The sequence below is a fragment of the Chiloscyllium punctatum genome, chromosome 9 (genome assembly GCF_047496795.1).
Source record: "Chiloscyllium punctatum isolate Juve2018m chromosome 9, sChiPun1.3, whole genome shotgun sequence".
In the NCBI taxonomy this organism is placed as follows: Eukaryota; Metazoa; Chordata; class Chondrichthyes; order Orectolobiformes; family Hemiscylliidae; genus Chiloscyllium; species Chiloscyllium punctatum.
Genome location: NC_092747.1, coordinates 4,064,830 through 4,078,314, shown reverse-complemented (window position 1 = coordinate 4,078,314; position 13,485 = coordinate 4,064,830). Strand labels below are relative to the sequence as shown.

At 42.4% G+C, this 13,485-nt stretch overlaps 1 protein-coding gene across 8 annotated transcripts in view; it reads left to right on the top strand.

Annotated features, from left to right (window-relative positions):
* Positions 1 to 13,485, top strand: part of LOC140481088 (nuclear mitotic apparatus protein 1-like) — a 117,107-nt gene that overhangs the window by 96,103 nt on the left and 7,519 nt on the right. For 7 of the 8 annotated variants that reach the window (XM_072576741.1, XM_072576740.1, XM_072576733.1 and 4 more), the window contains 8 exons: positions 332 to 433; positions 1,054 to 1,284; positions 2,954 to 3,141; positions 4,187 to 4,433; positions 5,460 to 5,751; positions 9,429 to 9,565; positions 11,867 to 12,091; positions 13,246 to 13,365. In XM_072576741.1, the coding sequence (XP_072432842.1) occupies positions 332 to 433; positions 1,054 to 1,284; positions 2,954 to 3,141; positions 4,187 to 4,433; positions 5,460 to 5,751; positions 9,429 to 9,565; positions 11,867 to 12,091; positions 13,246 to 13,365 (1,542 nt within the window). The remainder of the gene's footprint in view (positions 1 to 331; positions 434 to 1,053; positions 1,285 to 2,953; positions 3,142 to 4,186; positions 4,434 to 5,459; positions 5,752 to 9,428; positions 9,566 to 11,866; positions 12,092 to 13,245; positions 13,366 to 13,485) is intronic. The other variant, XM_072576739.1, reaches the window with a different exon arrangement.

Here is a 13,485-nt window from a genome sequence, read left to right as displayed (position 1 = left end):
CGACCTCTCCGCCCCCACCCCCTCTCCAGCCTATCACCTTCCCCTTAACCTCCTTCCACCTATTGCATTCCCAACGCCCCTCCCCCAAGTCCCTCCACCCTACCTTTTATCTTAGCCTGCTTGGCACACCCTCCTCATTCCTGAAACGGCTTATGCCCAAAACGTCATTTCTCCTTCTCCTTTGATGCTGCCTGACCTGCTGCGCTTTTCCAGCAACACATTTTTAAGCTGGTGATTTTTCTCTCTATTCCAGATTGCTTCCATTTTGAGACTGTTTTTAGACTTTCCGCTTTAACTTTGTCTAACCACAAACTTTGTTCTGCAACTGTAGGCACGTGATAGCGATGCACAGGAGAAACTGGAGCAGCAGGTGGAGGAACTCAATGCACAACTCGAGAAGAAGGAGGAGGTTGTGCAGCATGTCAAGGCCCAGGTTGTCCACTTATTAGTTAGCTGTGGATGTGTATTGTCATGGAAATATGTTCTTTTTCTCTCCCTTCCATTTATGTAGCAGGTGTACTGTCTAATGTTCTGATGTGATTCACTGTCCCATAAGGGAGTCGGTTGTGAGGGCATAACCATTGCAACTTGCATTTATATAGTGCCATCGATATAGTAAGTGAGCTTCATAGCAATGATTCCAGAGCAAAATTTGGATACTAAGCTACATAATGGAGAGATGTTAAGAACCTAATTAGTGCTTGGCTGAGTAAGTATTATAGAAGGAGGAGAGAGAAGTTATGTTTTGGTAGAGAATTCTGGACTATGAGGCTTTGGCAGTTGAAGGCAGGCCTCTAGCAGCATTTAAAGTCTAAAATGAAAGAATATAGATATCTTAAAAGATTGTGTAACTGTAGGAGGGTGGAGAAATAGGGAGGCCTGAATCTGTGGATAGATTTAAGATTGTAAACAAAAATATTAAAGTAATGTAGCCAATGTCGGTTAGTGAGCCCGGAAACTTTGAATGAATATGACACGAGTGCGATTTATTTTTCTGCTCGATATGCTTCACCATGCTCCTTTTGTATTTCTATCCCAAACCCGCCAAAACAGCTGGATAAAGCAAAGACTCATTACGACAGCAAAAAGGTGCTGAATCTTGAACTGACACAGAAATTGGAGGCCAGCAGGAAGGACGTCTCTGCCCTAGAACAACAGCTGACCACAGTGAAGCAGGAATGCGTGGACCTGCGCATGGAGTCTGAGCAGCTGCGCCAGGAGCTCCAGCAGTCGGCAAAGGAGTTGAAGGAAGCTAACCAGAAGAACAAGACCCTCTCTGCACAGGTGAGCAATTTAACAGTCCGGAGAGATTCAGGCTTTGTGCTGCGATCACTAAAATATTGACATTGGATATCAAATTTAATCAAAGAAGCTAATGAAATGTCAGCCTTGACTATCCTGGAGGGCTGGAGTATAAAGGGGAGGAACATTGCTACAACTGTACGAACCCTTCATCAGACCATGTCAGGCATACTGATGACTGTTGTAGTCTGTGTTCATTAGAAAATTATTCATTGATCTTTTTAAGAGAGCAGTGCAGATTCTGTAGACTCTTCTAATGAAAGAACCTGAAATGTTAATTCTGCTTTCTACCAGATCTGATGAGTTTTACCAGCAGTTTGTGTTTTGTTTCCAGTATCTGCAGTTTCTTAATTCTTCTAGTCTGTTACCAGGACTCCAAAGGCTAAATTGTCAGGAGAGATTATGATTGTTAGGCTTGTATTTCCTGGATAGATTAGATTAGATTACTTAGTGTGGAAAAACGCCCTTTGACCCAGCAAGTCCACACCAACCCTTCGATGAGCAACCCACCCAGACCCATTCCCCTACATTTACCCCTTCACCTAACACTGCGGGCTATTTAGCATGGCCAGTTCACCTGACCTGCACATCTTTGGACTGTGGGAGGAAACAGGGGCACCCGGAGGAAACCCACGCAGACACTGGGAGAATGTGCAAACTCCACACCCAGTTGCCTGAGGCGGGAATTGAATCCAGGTCTCTGGCGCTGTGAGGCAGCAGTGCTAACCACCGTGCCGCCCATGGTTGACAATTTTTATGCTATCAAAATGAACTGATCGAGGCCCAATCAAAACCTCCCCTTTTGGTTGGCACTTTGTGGAAAAAGTGGTCAGACTGGACCATTCAGAAGAGAAATTAGGAAATACTACTTCTCTGAAAAGAGGTGATGGTGTTGGGTGTGTGGACTGTTTCCCACAGTGAGCCATGGGTACTACTTCAGTTGATTTCAAATTTGAGGTTTTTTTCCTCCAGCCACCACGAGTATAAGGGTTTTGGAGCCAAGCCAGATGAATAAACGCAGAGAAAAGCAAAGTATTGCAGATGCTAGAAATCCAAAATAAAGGAGGGATATGGGCTGGGTGGGGCTAGATTAGGTTGGGATATCTGGTCGACATGGATGAGTTGGACTGAAGGGTCTGTTTCTATGCTGTACGTCTCTGACTCTGACTAAATGCTGGAGAAACTCAACAGGTATGGCAGCATTTGTGGACAGAGAAATAGCATTAATGTTTCAAGTCCAAATCGGAATTGAAATGTTCACTCTATTTCTCTCTCCAGAGAAGCTGCCAGATTTGCTGGGTTTCTGCAGCGCCTCCTACTCTTGATCTCTTGATTAATGTTAGGTACAGGTATCTAGAGAATTGGAGCCAAATAGATTTAAGATGCATCTCCGTTATGATTTAACAGAACATCAGAGAAAGGTAAGATGGGCTGAATGGGCTACTTCCTTTTGGAAAAAGAGAATATTTGGGCTCCAAGACAGAAGCAGATCTTTACTCTTAAAATAGACAGGTGAGCAGTGTGCAGGCTTCGGTTGTAGTTACCTTTTATGCCTTAGTAGTTACTTTTATAGAGTCCACTTCCTGCATATGACTGAAATACTTTCTTGCCCCTGCGTCTCTGCAATTTTGTTACTGTGCCTGCTTGGTAGGTGGACTTCACTGACCGGCAGTTAAGGGAACTCAAGTCAGGTCAGACCACTGGATCTATGAAGTCGCGTGTTGACACCCGCAGAGGTTCATCGCAGGCTGAAGAATCAGAAGCTGATTTCAGCAAGGACAGCATCGAGCTGAGTGACTTGGAGGAGACAACGGTGACATGGGAGAATACTGGGGGCAGGTAAAGTACTTTCGCATTCATCTCCTTTCACCACCTTTGGGTTTTGATTTAATGTTGCATCTGAAAGCGCTTCCAACAGTGCAGCATCCCCTCATTACTCCCTTGCAGGGCAGCTTAGAGTTATGTGCTTGAGTCTCTGGAGTTTCAATTGAACACGTGTCTTTCTGAACCTGTGTTGAGGCTGTTGTTTGCTGAGAGCCATAGCTGACAATGCTTACAACGAGGAAATTATTCTGACTACCAAAACAAATATTGTTATCTCTTATTTTTTATCTTTCTTGAACTAGTTTAAGACATTTAAAGGCTAAATTTTCCTCACCATGGCCGTTCTTTTGTGAGTTAAGCTGAGGCTCATTTAATACCTGATTTCTAACCCACACCTGAAGTGTCAGGAACCAGAACTACATGGTGTGAATTGTCAAGATTAGGGTGGTGTTGGAAAAGCACAGCAGCTCCTCAGATGCTGCCTAATCTTGACTCTAATCTCCAGCATCTGCAGTCCTCACTTTTGCCATAGTGTGTATTGTGTCCATGCGCAAGTTGTAACACCAAAGCTCATATAGGTTACCATTGCCAAGCAATCTCAACAAAAAAAATTAAGTACGGTATTACATGTTTCGCTAATCTTCTGAGTTACAAGCAGTCAAAAACCTATGCAAGCAGTTAGCCTTTAATAACCCATGACTCTGCTAATAATACCATTTAGATTTTGTGGCCTTTAAAGGTGTTTTATCTGTACCTTAGCAGCAGAAAAATCCATGGAATTCTTTGCAATCCATTATAACATATGCTTTGAGAAGGGCTGGAATAGAATAAATACAGGGTCTCCACTTTCAAAGTTTAGATAGTGAGAATTGATGCAAGTTCTCAGGTTCTAACCTAGTTGTGAAACTGTCAGGTATGAACATAGCTTATGCACGCACTTGTTCTGGCTCTGTCACTGGCCTGTTCTTTCTTTCACAGTCTGCTGATCTGTATTTCCAGTATGTTCTCTTTGTCCTGAACAAATAACCCCATTTGTAACATTTTTTTCTTTATACCCCAGGAGAGGGAAGCAGGCTTACAAGACTCCTGTCGCAGCTCAAAAGAGAGCAGGATCTCGTGCTGCACAGAAACAGCGTGGTAGCCAAGAGTCACTGGAGTCTCTGTACTTCACCCCACTGCCCAGCCATAACCAGTCCAAACTGGACATCAGCCTCAGCTCTCTCGGTGACCTGAGTCTGGACTCTGGCAAGAAAACCCGCTCTGGGCGGAGACGCACAACTCAGGTCATCAACATCCTCATGACCAAGGTATGCAAAGGAGCCCCTTCTATTATGAGAGTGGTGGTTATGTGAGGGAATGTTTCATTCCAGGTATATTCATGGACTTTTCTTAGCCATATACAAGATAAAACCATATATACTTAAAAGACCAGGTCAAAGTTTAAGAATCCTGCAGCAAGTAACTCACCCCCTGAATCCCCAAAGTCTGTTCGCAAGACAGGAGTGTGGTGGAATACTCTCCACTCGTCTGGAGGTGCAGTTCCAAACAACACATGAGATGTTCAGATTCCTTGATGCTACAGTAAATGTCAACCTGATATCTAGGGCAGTTGCTCTCACTTGCCTGTGGAATTCACCTTTTGTTGTCCAGCTTTGAACTAAGGTTGTAATGAGCTCAGCATCTAAGTGGCCTTGGCAGAACTCAAATTGACCATCAGCAAATCATATATTCTTAATCAACCGATTGGTGCAATTAGTGTTTTGGGTTGCTGAGTCGGGTATGAGAAGACCGACTGACAGGAACAGGAGTTCAGAACATAACCAGAGTATTGAATGATTGAACCGAGAGAATAACAGACTTGTTGGGCTGAATGGTCTACACCTGTATGTTGTTATGAAAAGATATTAGGGGCGGCACGGTGGCACAGTGGTTAGCACTGCTGCCTCACAGCGCCAGAGACCTGGGTTCAATTCCCAACTCAGGCGACTGACTGTGTGGAGTTTACACGTTCTCCCCGTGTCTGCGTGGGTTTCCTTCGGGTGCTCCGGTTTCCTCCCACAGTCACAAAGATGTGCAGGTTAGGTGAATTGGTCATGCTAAGTTGCCCATAGTGTTAGGTAAAGGGGTAAATGTAGGGGAATGGGTGGGTTGCGGGTCGGTGTGGACTTGTTGGGCTGAAGGGCCTGTTTCCACACTGTAAGTAATCTAATCTAATCTAAAAAAGCAAGTAATTTTTTTAAATATTGTACAGAGTATTGGTAGCTGTTTACCTTGATGATAGTTCTCCTTTGTTAATCTTTCTGCTGGGTACATTTCTCTTGCCTTCCTCACAGAAGGAGACAGTTGACCAAGAGGGAGCCAGCACTTCAAGCACTTCAGTCCTGGGCACCCGGTCATCCACTTCTCAACCTAACCTCTTGGGTCGGCCTTCCAGGGGAGGTCGGAGGAATCGGCCCACCTCCACCATCTCTCTCCCAATCATTGATCGCTCCATGTCACAGGACTCGCTGGACAGCAGCAGCAATGCAGAGGACCTGGGAGCCGCTACCCTAATGAATCTGCCAGGCTACCGGCCATCAACCAGGAGGTCTACCAGGCTGTCCACATTCGGCAGTGTTGCCTCAGGTAGATTGTCGGGAAAAGGAAGGGACACATGTTGTTTACTATGAGACTAGAAAGGTCATTTTTCAATTGGAGGCTGTTATACTCCTTCAATTAAATGCTTCAAGTTTAGTCAGTGATAAAGCCAGGAGACTGTATTAGCGGTTAGGTCATTATGGGATCCACGAGCATTAGAGGAATCAGGCCCCCATTGTTCAGCAGTTAAGACTCTTCCAAGCTGAGAGAGTGGGAATGGGGCCTGCAGGGAGAATGAGTAAACTAACCACAACACTGTGATACAGGTAGCTATTCAAATAGAGGGAGGAAACAGATGTAGCAGTTGTAGAGGTTGGTTACCGTTCTCTGCAGCCATGAGTGGAAGTCCTGAAGGCTCTGCAGCCTGCCCAATGCAAGCGTCAAAGGCTTAATCTCAGCTGTAGAGAAACTTGAGTGGGAGCAGAGGGATCCGGTTGTTCTCATGCCCAAATGGAACAGATGAGATTGTCGGGACTATAAATGATGAAAGAATTTGACTACCTGGGAGCTATATTATAAAACAGAACATCTAAGCCAATAATCTCAGGTTTGCTACCTGAGCCAGAGCCAATTGGCATTGGATAAATAAAATCAAGGCGTTAACTGCATGGCTCAATTGATGTAAGAGTAATAGATTTAAATTCATGAGGCACTGACCCCCGTGCTGGGGTAGAAGGAAGCTGTTCCGCTGGGACAGGCTTCACTTGAACCATCTACCTAGCAAATAGAATAACAATGGTTTTAAATTGAGTAGAGGAGGCTTACAAAGCAAAAGAATTTCACCAAAATAAATGAATTGACATACTACTGGGGTCTCATAGTGCTAATTTTATAACATTCTTGAGACATTGTCACAAAGAGATCAAAGCTGGGAACTAAATATTCAGGTGTACGTGACTGTTCAAAAGGAAACATGAAGGAAATAGTGATAGAGCGACTTTAAATGCCAGATGGAATAAGCACATTAGCAAAACAGGATCTTCGACAGGAAGATGTAGAATCCATATTGTTGGAAGCAAGAAATATCAAGGATGAGACAACACTGATGGGGGTAGTCTATAGACTCCTAACATATGGTGGGACTGAGAATAAATCAGGAGGTAATGAGGGCATGTAAAATAGGCAGTAATGGGTGGCTTTACTCTTCTTGTAAATTTGGGAAAGTCAAATTGACTGAGGTAACCATAAAAGAGAATTCATAGTGTATTCAGGACTGTTTTTGAGAACAATATGTTCTGGATCCAATCAGGGATCAGGCTATATTGGATCTGATGATGTGTAATGTGGTAGGTTTAATAAATTATCTCGGAGTAAAATATTTCTCAGGAACAGTGGCTTTAACATGTTAAAACTTAGCATTCAGCCAGGGAAACTTGGGTTGGAAACAACTGTGCTAGACTTGTATAAGTTGTGTTTACAAAGGAATTAGGGCAGAGTTGACTGGAGTGGACTGGGAAAGGAGAAAAAAAAATTGATGAACAGCCATTCATTTGAATTGAATTGCTTGAATTGATTAAATTGAATCAGGTTCATGAGTACTCATGAGTGCAGTGAAAAGTTTAAAAGTCATGACTTGCGATGCCATCTTAGATACAAAGGGATATCTAAATGCAGAATCTTGTATTTAAGAAAATCATGGCTTACAGCAAAAATCTATCCCATTAAGGAAGAAAGATTCTAGGAAGGGGATAAACTAACTATGCTTAACTGGGGAAATTAAGGACTGTATCAGATTGAAAGAAAACATACCAAAGATGAATGGTAAGCCAGAGGATTGGGAAAGTGTGAAAAACAAAAGAAATATTTTCATTGTAAACTAGCAAGTAATGTAATAAAGTAAAATATTTTCTAAACATATGAAAAGGAAAAGAAACCATTGGACCCTTGGCAATCGAGGCTGGGGCCGTATTAATAAGAAAACATAATAAAGGAATTGAATATGCTTTGCATCCGTTTTCGTAGTAGAAGACATTAACAGCATTCCAAAACAACTAAATATTCAAGGAGCAAAAGCAGGAGAGGAAATAAATAAAAGAAATATCACTGGAGGGAAAAAAAGTATTAGTGAAACTCATGAAGCTAAATACTAAGTCCACTGGAATTTATGGGTTGCATTCTAGGATTTTAAAAGAAGTAGCTACAGAGATAGTGGATGCACTGGCAGTAAGCTCCCAAGAATGGGGAGAAACATCTTCCAGCGATGAGAGATTTTAGTGAGTTGAGAGGAGGTTGATGGGTTAATTTGGTAGTTAGTTCAGAGCAAACATTGGCACAGTAGGCCAAATAGACTTAATGAATGTGCAAATTTGCTAGTGGCTGCTGCAGGGTTGGTATCTATTTAATTGTAGGTCAGAATAGACAAAAGAAAAGGAGAGAGATACACTATTACAGCACCTTGAGACACTACAATCGCACAGACCCATGTATCCTGAATTATCAAAAGAAATCATTTTACAGGCAATACACACCTGTACTTTATATGATGTTCCCTTAATTTAATATTTGGATTTTAGCAAGTAAATAGATTGGAAGTTGGGAAGTTGATTGAACAGTTTTAGTTTTAAAACAAATATATTTTTGGTGGACTAGAATCACAGAAGGATATTGTTCTGCTCATTTGTGTCTGTGCTGGCTGTCTAACAAGTATTTGGACTTAGTGCTAGTCTTTCCTCCTACCCTTGAACATTGGATGATTATTTGAATAAAAGCATTGCCCTTTTGAATACATCAATTGACTTGGTCCCCACTTCACTTCCAGGTGGTGCATTCCAAATGTGAACCATTCGGTGTGTTTCTTTTTCTCTTCCACACTTGATGCATTTGCAAATCACATTAAATCTGTACTGTCTTGTTCTTGATCCTTTAACTAGCTAGAATAGGTTCACCTGTTTCAATTTTGAAAATTTGAAAAAATTTTGAAAACTCGGGTCTCCCCTCAGCCGCCTTCCTTCAAGGAGAATGATCTCATCCTCTCTAATCCATTCTCATAACTGCAGTTTCTACCCCTGAAATTTTTTTGTAAATCTCTTTGCATCCTCTCTAATGCATTCACATCAATCCGCCAGTGTCATGTCCAGTAACTATCCCAGCTGAGGACTAACAATTGTCTTGTATAATTCAGCATTAGTGTCTTTCACACTGTGCCCCTATGTATGAGTCAGAGTACTGTATGCTTTCCTAACTGGTGTCTCCACCTTTCCTGCTGCCTTCAATATTTTATGCACACACATACCCAGGTTCCTCTGCTCTTGTACATTCTTAAGTACTGTATTCCCTACTTTGTATTGTCTGTCCATGTTCTCCCTTTCAAAATGGATCAAAATCACGCTTCTCGGATGGAGTATCTGGAACAAAAGCAGGAGAAGAGCTTTAAGGTACAGATCAGTCATGATCTAATAAAATGGTGTTAAACAGCCCAAGGGATCTCTTCCTGATATTTTCCTCTGGACAACTGCTCATGTCAGTCCTGTTCACCATCCTCCCCTCTGACAAAAACATGTGACTGTTCAATTTCAGGGATCATTAATGCAGCTATATCAACAAATCTTCATTCAGGATCCACTTGTGGTTTTGTATGTGCAGATTAGATTATTTATCTCCACAATCCAGGCAAGGTCTGGTTGGGATTTTTTACATTTGCTTTTTCTCCAATTCCCCTTGATCAGGTTCAAGCAGTTTGTACCCAGGAAGCTGCCAGGATGAACCTGATCAGTTGGAAGACTGGAATCGGATTGCCGAACTGCAGCGACGGAACGGGGTATGTCCCCCACATCTGAAGACCTCCTATCCCTTGGAGTCCAACGTAAGAAAGCTGATTTACTTCATTGAAATAATTTTCCTCTGTCCATCCTATCAAATCATCATAACCTGTTACCTGTAAGGAGGCCATTCATCCCAATGAGCTTGTATTTCCCTGAAAGAACAGCTGCGTTTGAAACCAACATGCCCAGTTTTTGGTGCATAACCCTTCAGTTCCTTCCCATCCAACCTGTCTATCCATCTCCTTAAATTTGAGCTGGCCACCAGCATTTCAGGTTAAATGTTCCATATGCTGACAACAAAATGTCTTGTCTCCCCTCCTTTCCTAATAATCCATCACCTCAAGTAATTGACTGACTGGTCAGCGGGAGTAATTTTTCTTTTTTCTCCTTGATCAGATCTCCTCAACATCTTGGAAACCTTATTCAGTTGTACTTTGAGGTGACTATTCTCTTTCACTTCCAGTTCTGGAGTTAGGGTGGGTTGACTTGGCTAGTGACTATCCAGATTTGTTCAATCTTGGAAGACATGACGTCCTCGCCATGCCTGGAATTCCCCAATGAAGCCCAATCCAGCTGACAAATCCAGATCACGTCCCCTTGTTCATTGAAGTCATCTAGAAATCAGAGACCAGGAGTTGTATCCCAACCACTTGCAAAGACTAGGGAGTGGTGTGACTACCTCAGGATTGTTGGAGTAGAAATATGAATCAGCCAGTTCCTGTTTAAATAGTGGCACGGGCTTTAAGGGACTGAATAGCCTCCTCCCGGGGAGAATATCAGCAAAAATTATTGTGGTACCCGCATCGAATGGCATTGTTCAAATATATTAAGTCCTTGATTGACCTAATTGAAGTAGAAGACCCATCGTTACCTTCTAAGCGCAATTTGGAGTGAACAATAATTACAATAAATGCTGTTCTGTTTCTTTTAATTGTGTGTGTGTGTGCCTCTTGCAGCTCACCACGTCAAGATTACTTTATAATCACTCCAACTTGTAATGCCCTGATCTGGATTAAGAAATGCAGGGGAAAGAAAGTATTGAGGAAAATAGCTGCTAGTAAGGCCAGCATTTATTGCCCAACCTTTGTTTCCTGTTGTTCTTTAAATAGAACAGAATGGCTGGTTCATCTATATAAAAAGCTAGTTAAGTGTGAACCACAGTGACATGGGTGAAGACTGCATTGGTTACACCACATTAAGGATAACAGGTTTCCACAAGTGCTAGAGCTCTACAGAAATTTTAGTTATACTTGATAATTATAGAATTAATGTGTTGTTTTCAGATGTCTTAATTAATTGAATTTTAATTGCCCAGAGTGAACATGGGAGGCACTGGTGTATGTGACTGGGCAGTTAATTCAGAGGCACAGCCTAATTCAAATGCAGCAGATATTACACCTGCCTTTCTACCTCCTCTCTCCCTCATGTCCAAGTTCCAAACCTTCCATCCAGGTGAAGTAGCAATATAAATGTACTATTTTCAATCTAGTCTACTGTATTTGCTAATCACGTTGTGGTCGCCTTTGTAATGGGGCAACCAAACAGAGATTGGGTGATGGCTTTGCAGAACACCTCCATTCAGTCCACAGTTGAGACGCCCAGCTTCTGGTGGCCTGACTGATTCTTTGCTTTGCTGTAATGCTGACATCTCTGTCCTTGGCCTGCCATGCTATTCACTGTAAGATTGAGGAATGACACTTCATCTTTCAACCAAACACAAGCCTTTCATATGAAACATTGATTTCAAACTCCGTCCCAATTTGTTTTCTCTTTGTCTGCTTATCTCATTCTTTGTTTGCTTGTTTTCTTCTTTCCTTTCAGTCTGCTCAGTAATTCTAATTGCTTTGTTTGTTTCTTTTCTTACCTCATCACCACACTATTTGACCTTGGTAAACTGAAACATTGACTCTCTTTCTCAACAAGGATCCTGCCCCACCCTTCTGAGATTTTATCCCCCAGCATTTTCTGTTCCCTTTAGGGAAGGAAATCTGCCCACCTTACATGGTCAGAGCTACACGTGACTCCAGATCCACAGCAATGTGGGTGACTCTTTAACTGTCAAGCAAGCCATTCAATTCAAGAACAATTGGGGATGGGGAGAAAGGCCGGCTTTTCTATGAAAGAATAAGGAAAAAGGTTATTGTTGTATGATTTTAAACTTCTGTCATTCTACCTTAAAGTACTCACCACTTAGAACTGCAAACTCTTCAAGCTGTTTAGAGAGGTGGTTCCAAAAGGCTGCTCTAAAATGCTTATTGACATAGCTCTACTGCAAAGGCATGTAAAAAAGATTTAATCATTTTTATCTTATTTTAAATTTCATTGTCTGCTCCCCCTACAAGACTGCTACCAATGAATCGATGATCACTGAGGATGAGCTGAGACTTGGAGACCCACAGGAGACTCTCCGAAGGGCCACCCTGCTGCCTCAGCAGATAAAGGAGATGAGCACCAGCCGTCTGAAGAGGCTTTCCACTGACTCTCAGGGGTCCAACTGGAAAGGTGTCACCACTCGCCAGCGCAAACGGCTGTCAGAGGAGTCACACCAGGGATCAGGTACCCCAGAGGTAAGTGGGGATTGAAGAGACCAAGAGCATTAGCCCATGCACGTCCCTGAGCAAAGGCTCTTGTGGAGCATAAACGCTATAACAGATTTGTTGGACTGAATGGGCTGCTTTTCTGCTGTACATGTTTGGAAAGGAAGCAGGTTACACTTATCGAGGCTTTTTTCATGTGTGCAGCTTGTTGTAGGAAACTTGGCAATTGATGTGCTCAGAGAGAGCGAGAGAGACCCCTCTGATCTGTTAGCCCTTTGTTGCTAGGACAGACACTTGTTTTTTTTTACTTTTGAGGGGCTCTGGAGACAGGGTTGCATTAAACTTGGGGTCACATAAAAGATCATATAAAACACAATGGGAAGTTCAGGAGAGCCATCTTTACAGTGGTGAAGATATGAATTAGGAGGCCATTTGACCCCTCGAACCTGATACATCATTCAAGAAGATCAGAACTCATTTGATTGCAACTGTAATTTCATGTTCCTTCCTGCTCCAAATCACCTTTTAAACTCCTTTATCAAAAGGCAGTTGTGCCTCAAAATATTCTTGAGACACTTTTGGGGAGAGATAAAAGTCTCCTTATCGAGTCATAGAGTCATATAGCACAGAAACAAACTCTTCAGTCTAACCAGTCCATGCTGAACATAATCCCAAATTAAACTAGCCCCACCTGCCTGCTCCTGGTCCATATCCCTCCAATCCTTTATTCATGCCTTTTAAACGTTGTAATTGTACCTGCATCCACCGCTTTCTCAGGAAGTTCTTCCACACACAAACCACTCTTTATAAAGGGGTGACCACTTACTTTTAAACAGCAAACCCTAGTTCTATATTCTCCTACAACAGGAAGTAATTAAAGTGCAAAGCATTTAAGGGGAAGTGAAATAAATGTATGGTAGCGAAGGAGATAGAAAACTATGCTGATACGTGAAACGAATAGGGGTGGGGTGGGAGAAAATTTATATGGCACATAAGCGTAACATATTTGGGCTGAATGGCCTGTTCCCATACTGCAAGTTGCATAATTCTGAGAACGGAATGGAATCTGAACGTTAAGGCTGCTTAAATATATGAAGGTTGTAGGCAGCGTGAATTTGTTACTATAGAGTGCTGTGACTGCTTTCTAAATATTTTTGCACTTCAATTTCTTTCCTCCTTTGCAGGCCAAGAAGCAACTGAGCTGTTTTCCTCGCCCCTTGACCCCAAAGGAAAAGGAGAAACGTGTCCACTCCCTGTTTGACAGTCAGGCCAAGCGTCCGACTCCAAATAAGGCCAAGAACCAGGTGTGTTTCTTAATCTTGACAGCACAACATTGGATTTCGGATCAGACAAAATGAAACTACTCTGATGTTTTGACTAAATTTTAACCAAATATAACCTGGTTGTTACCTCATTCCTGCTTG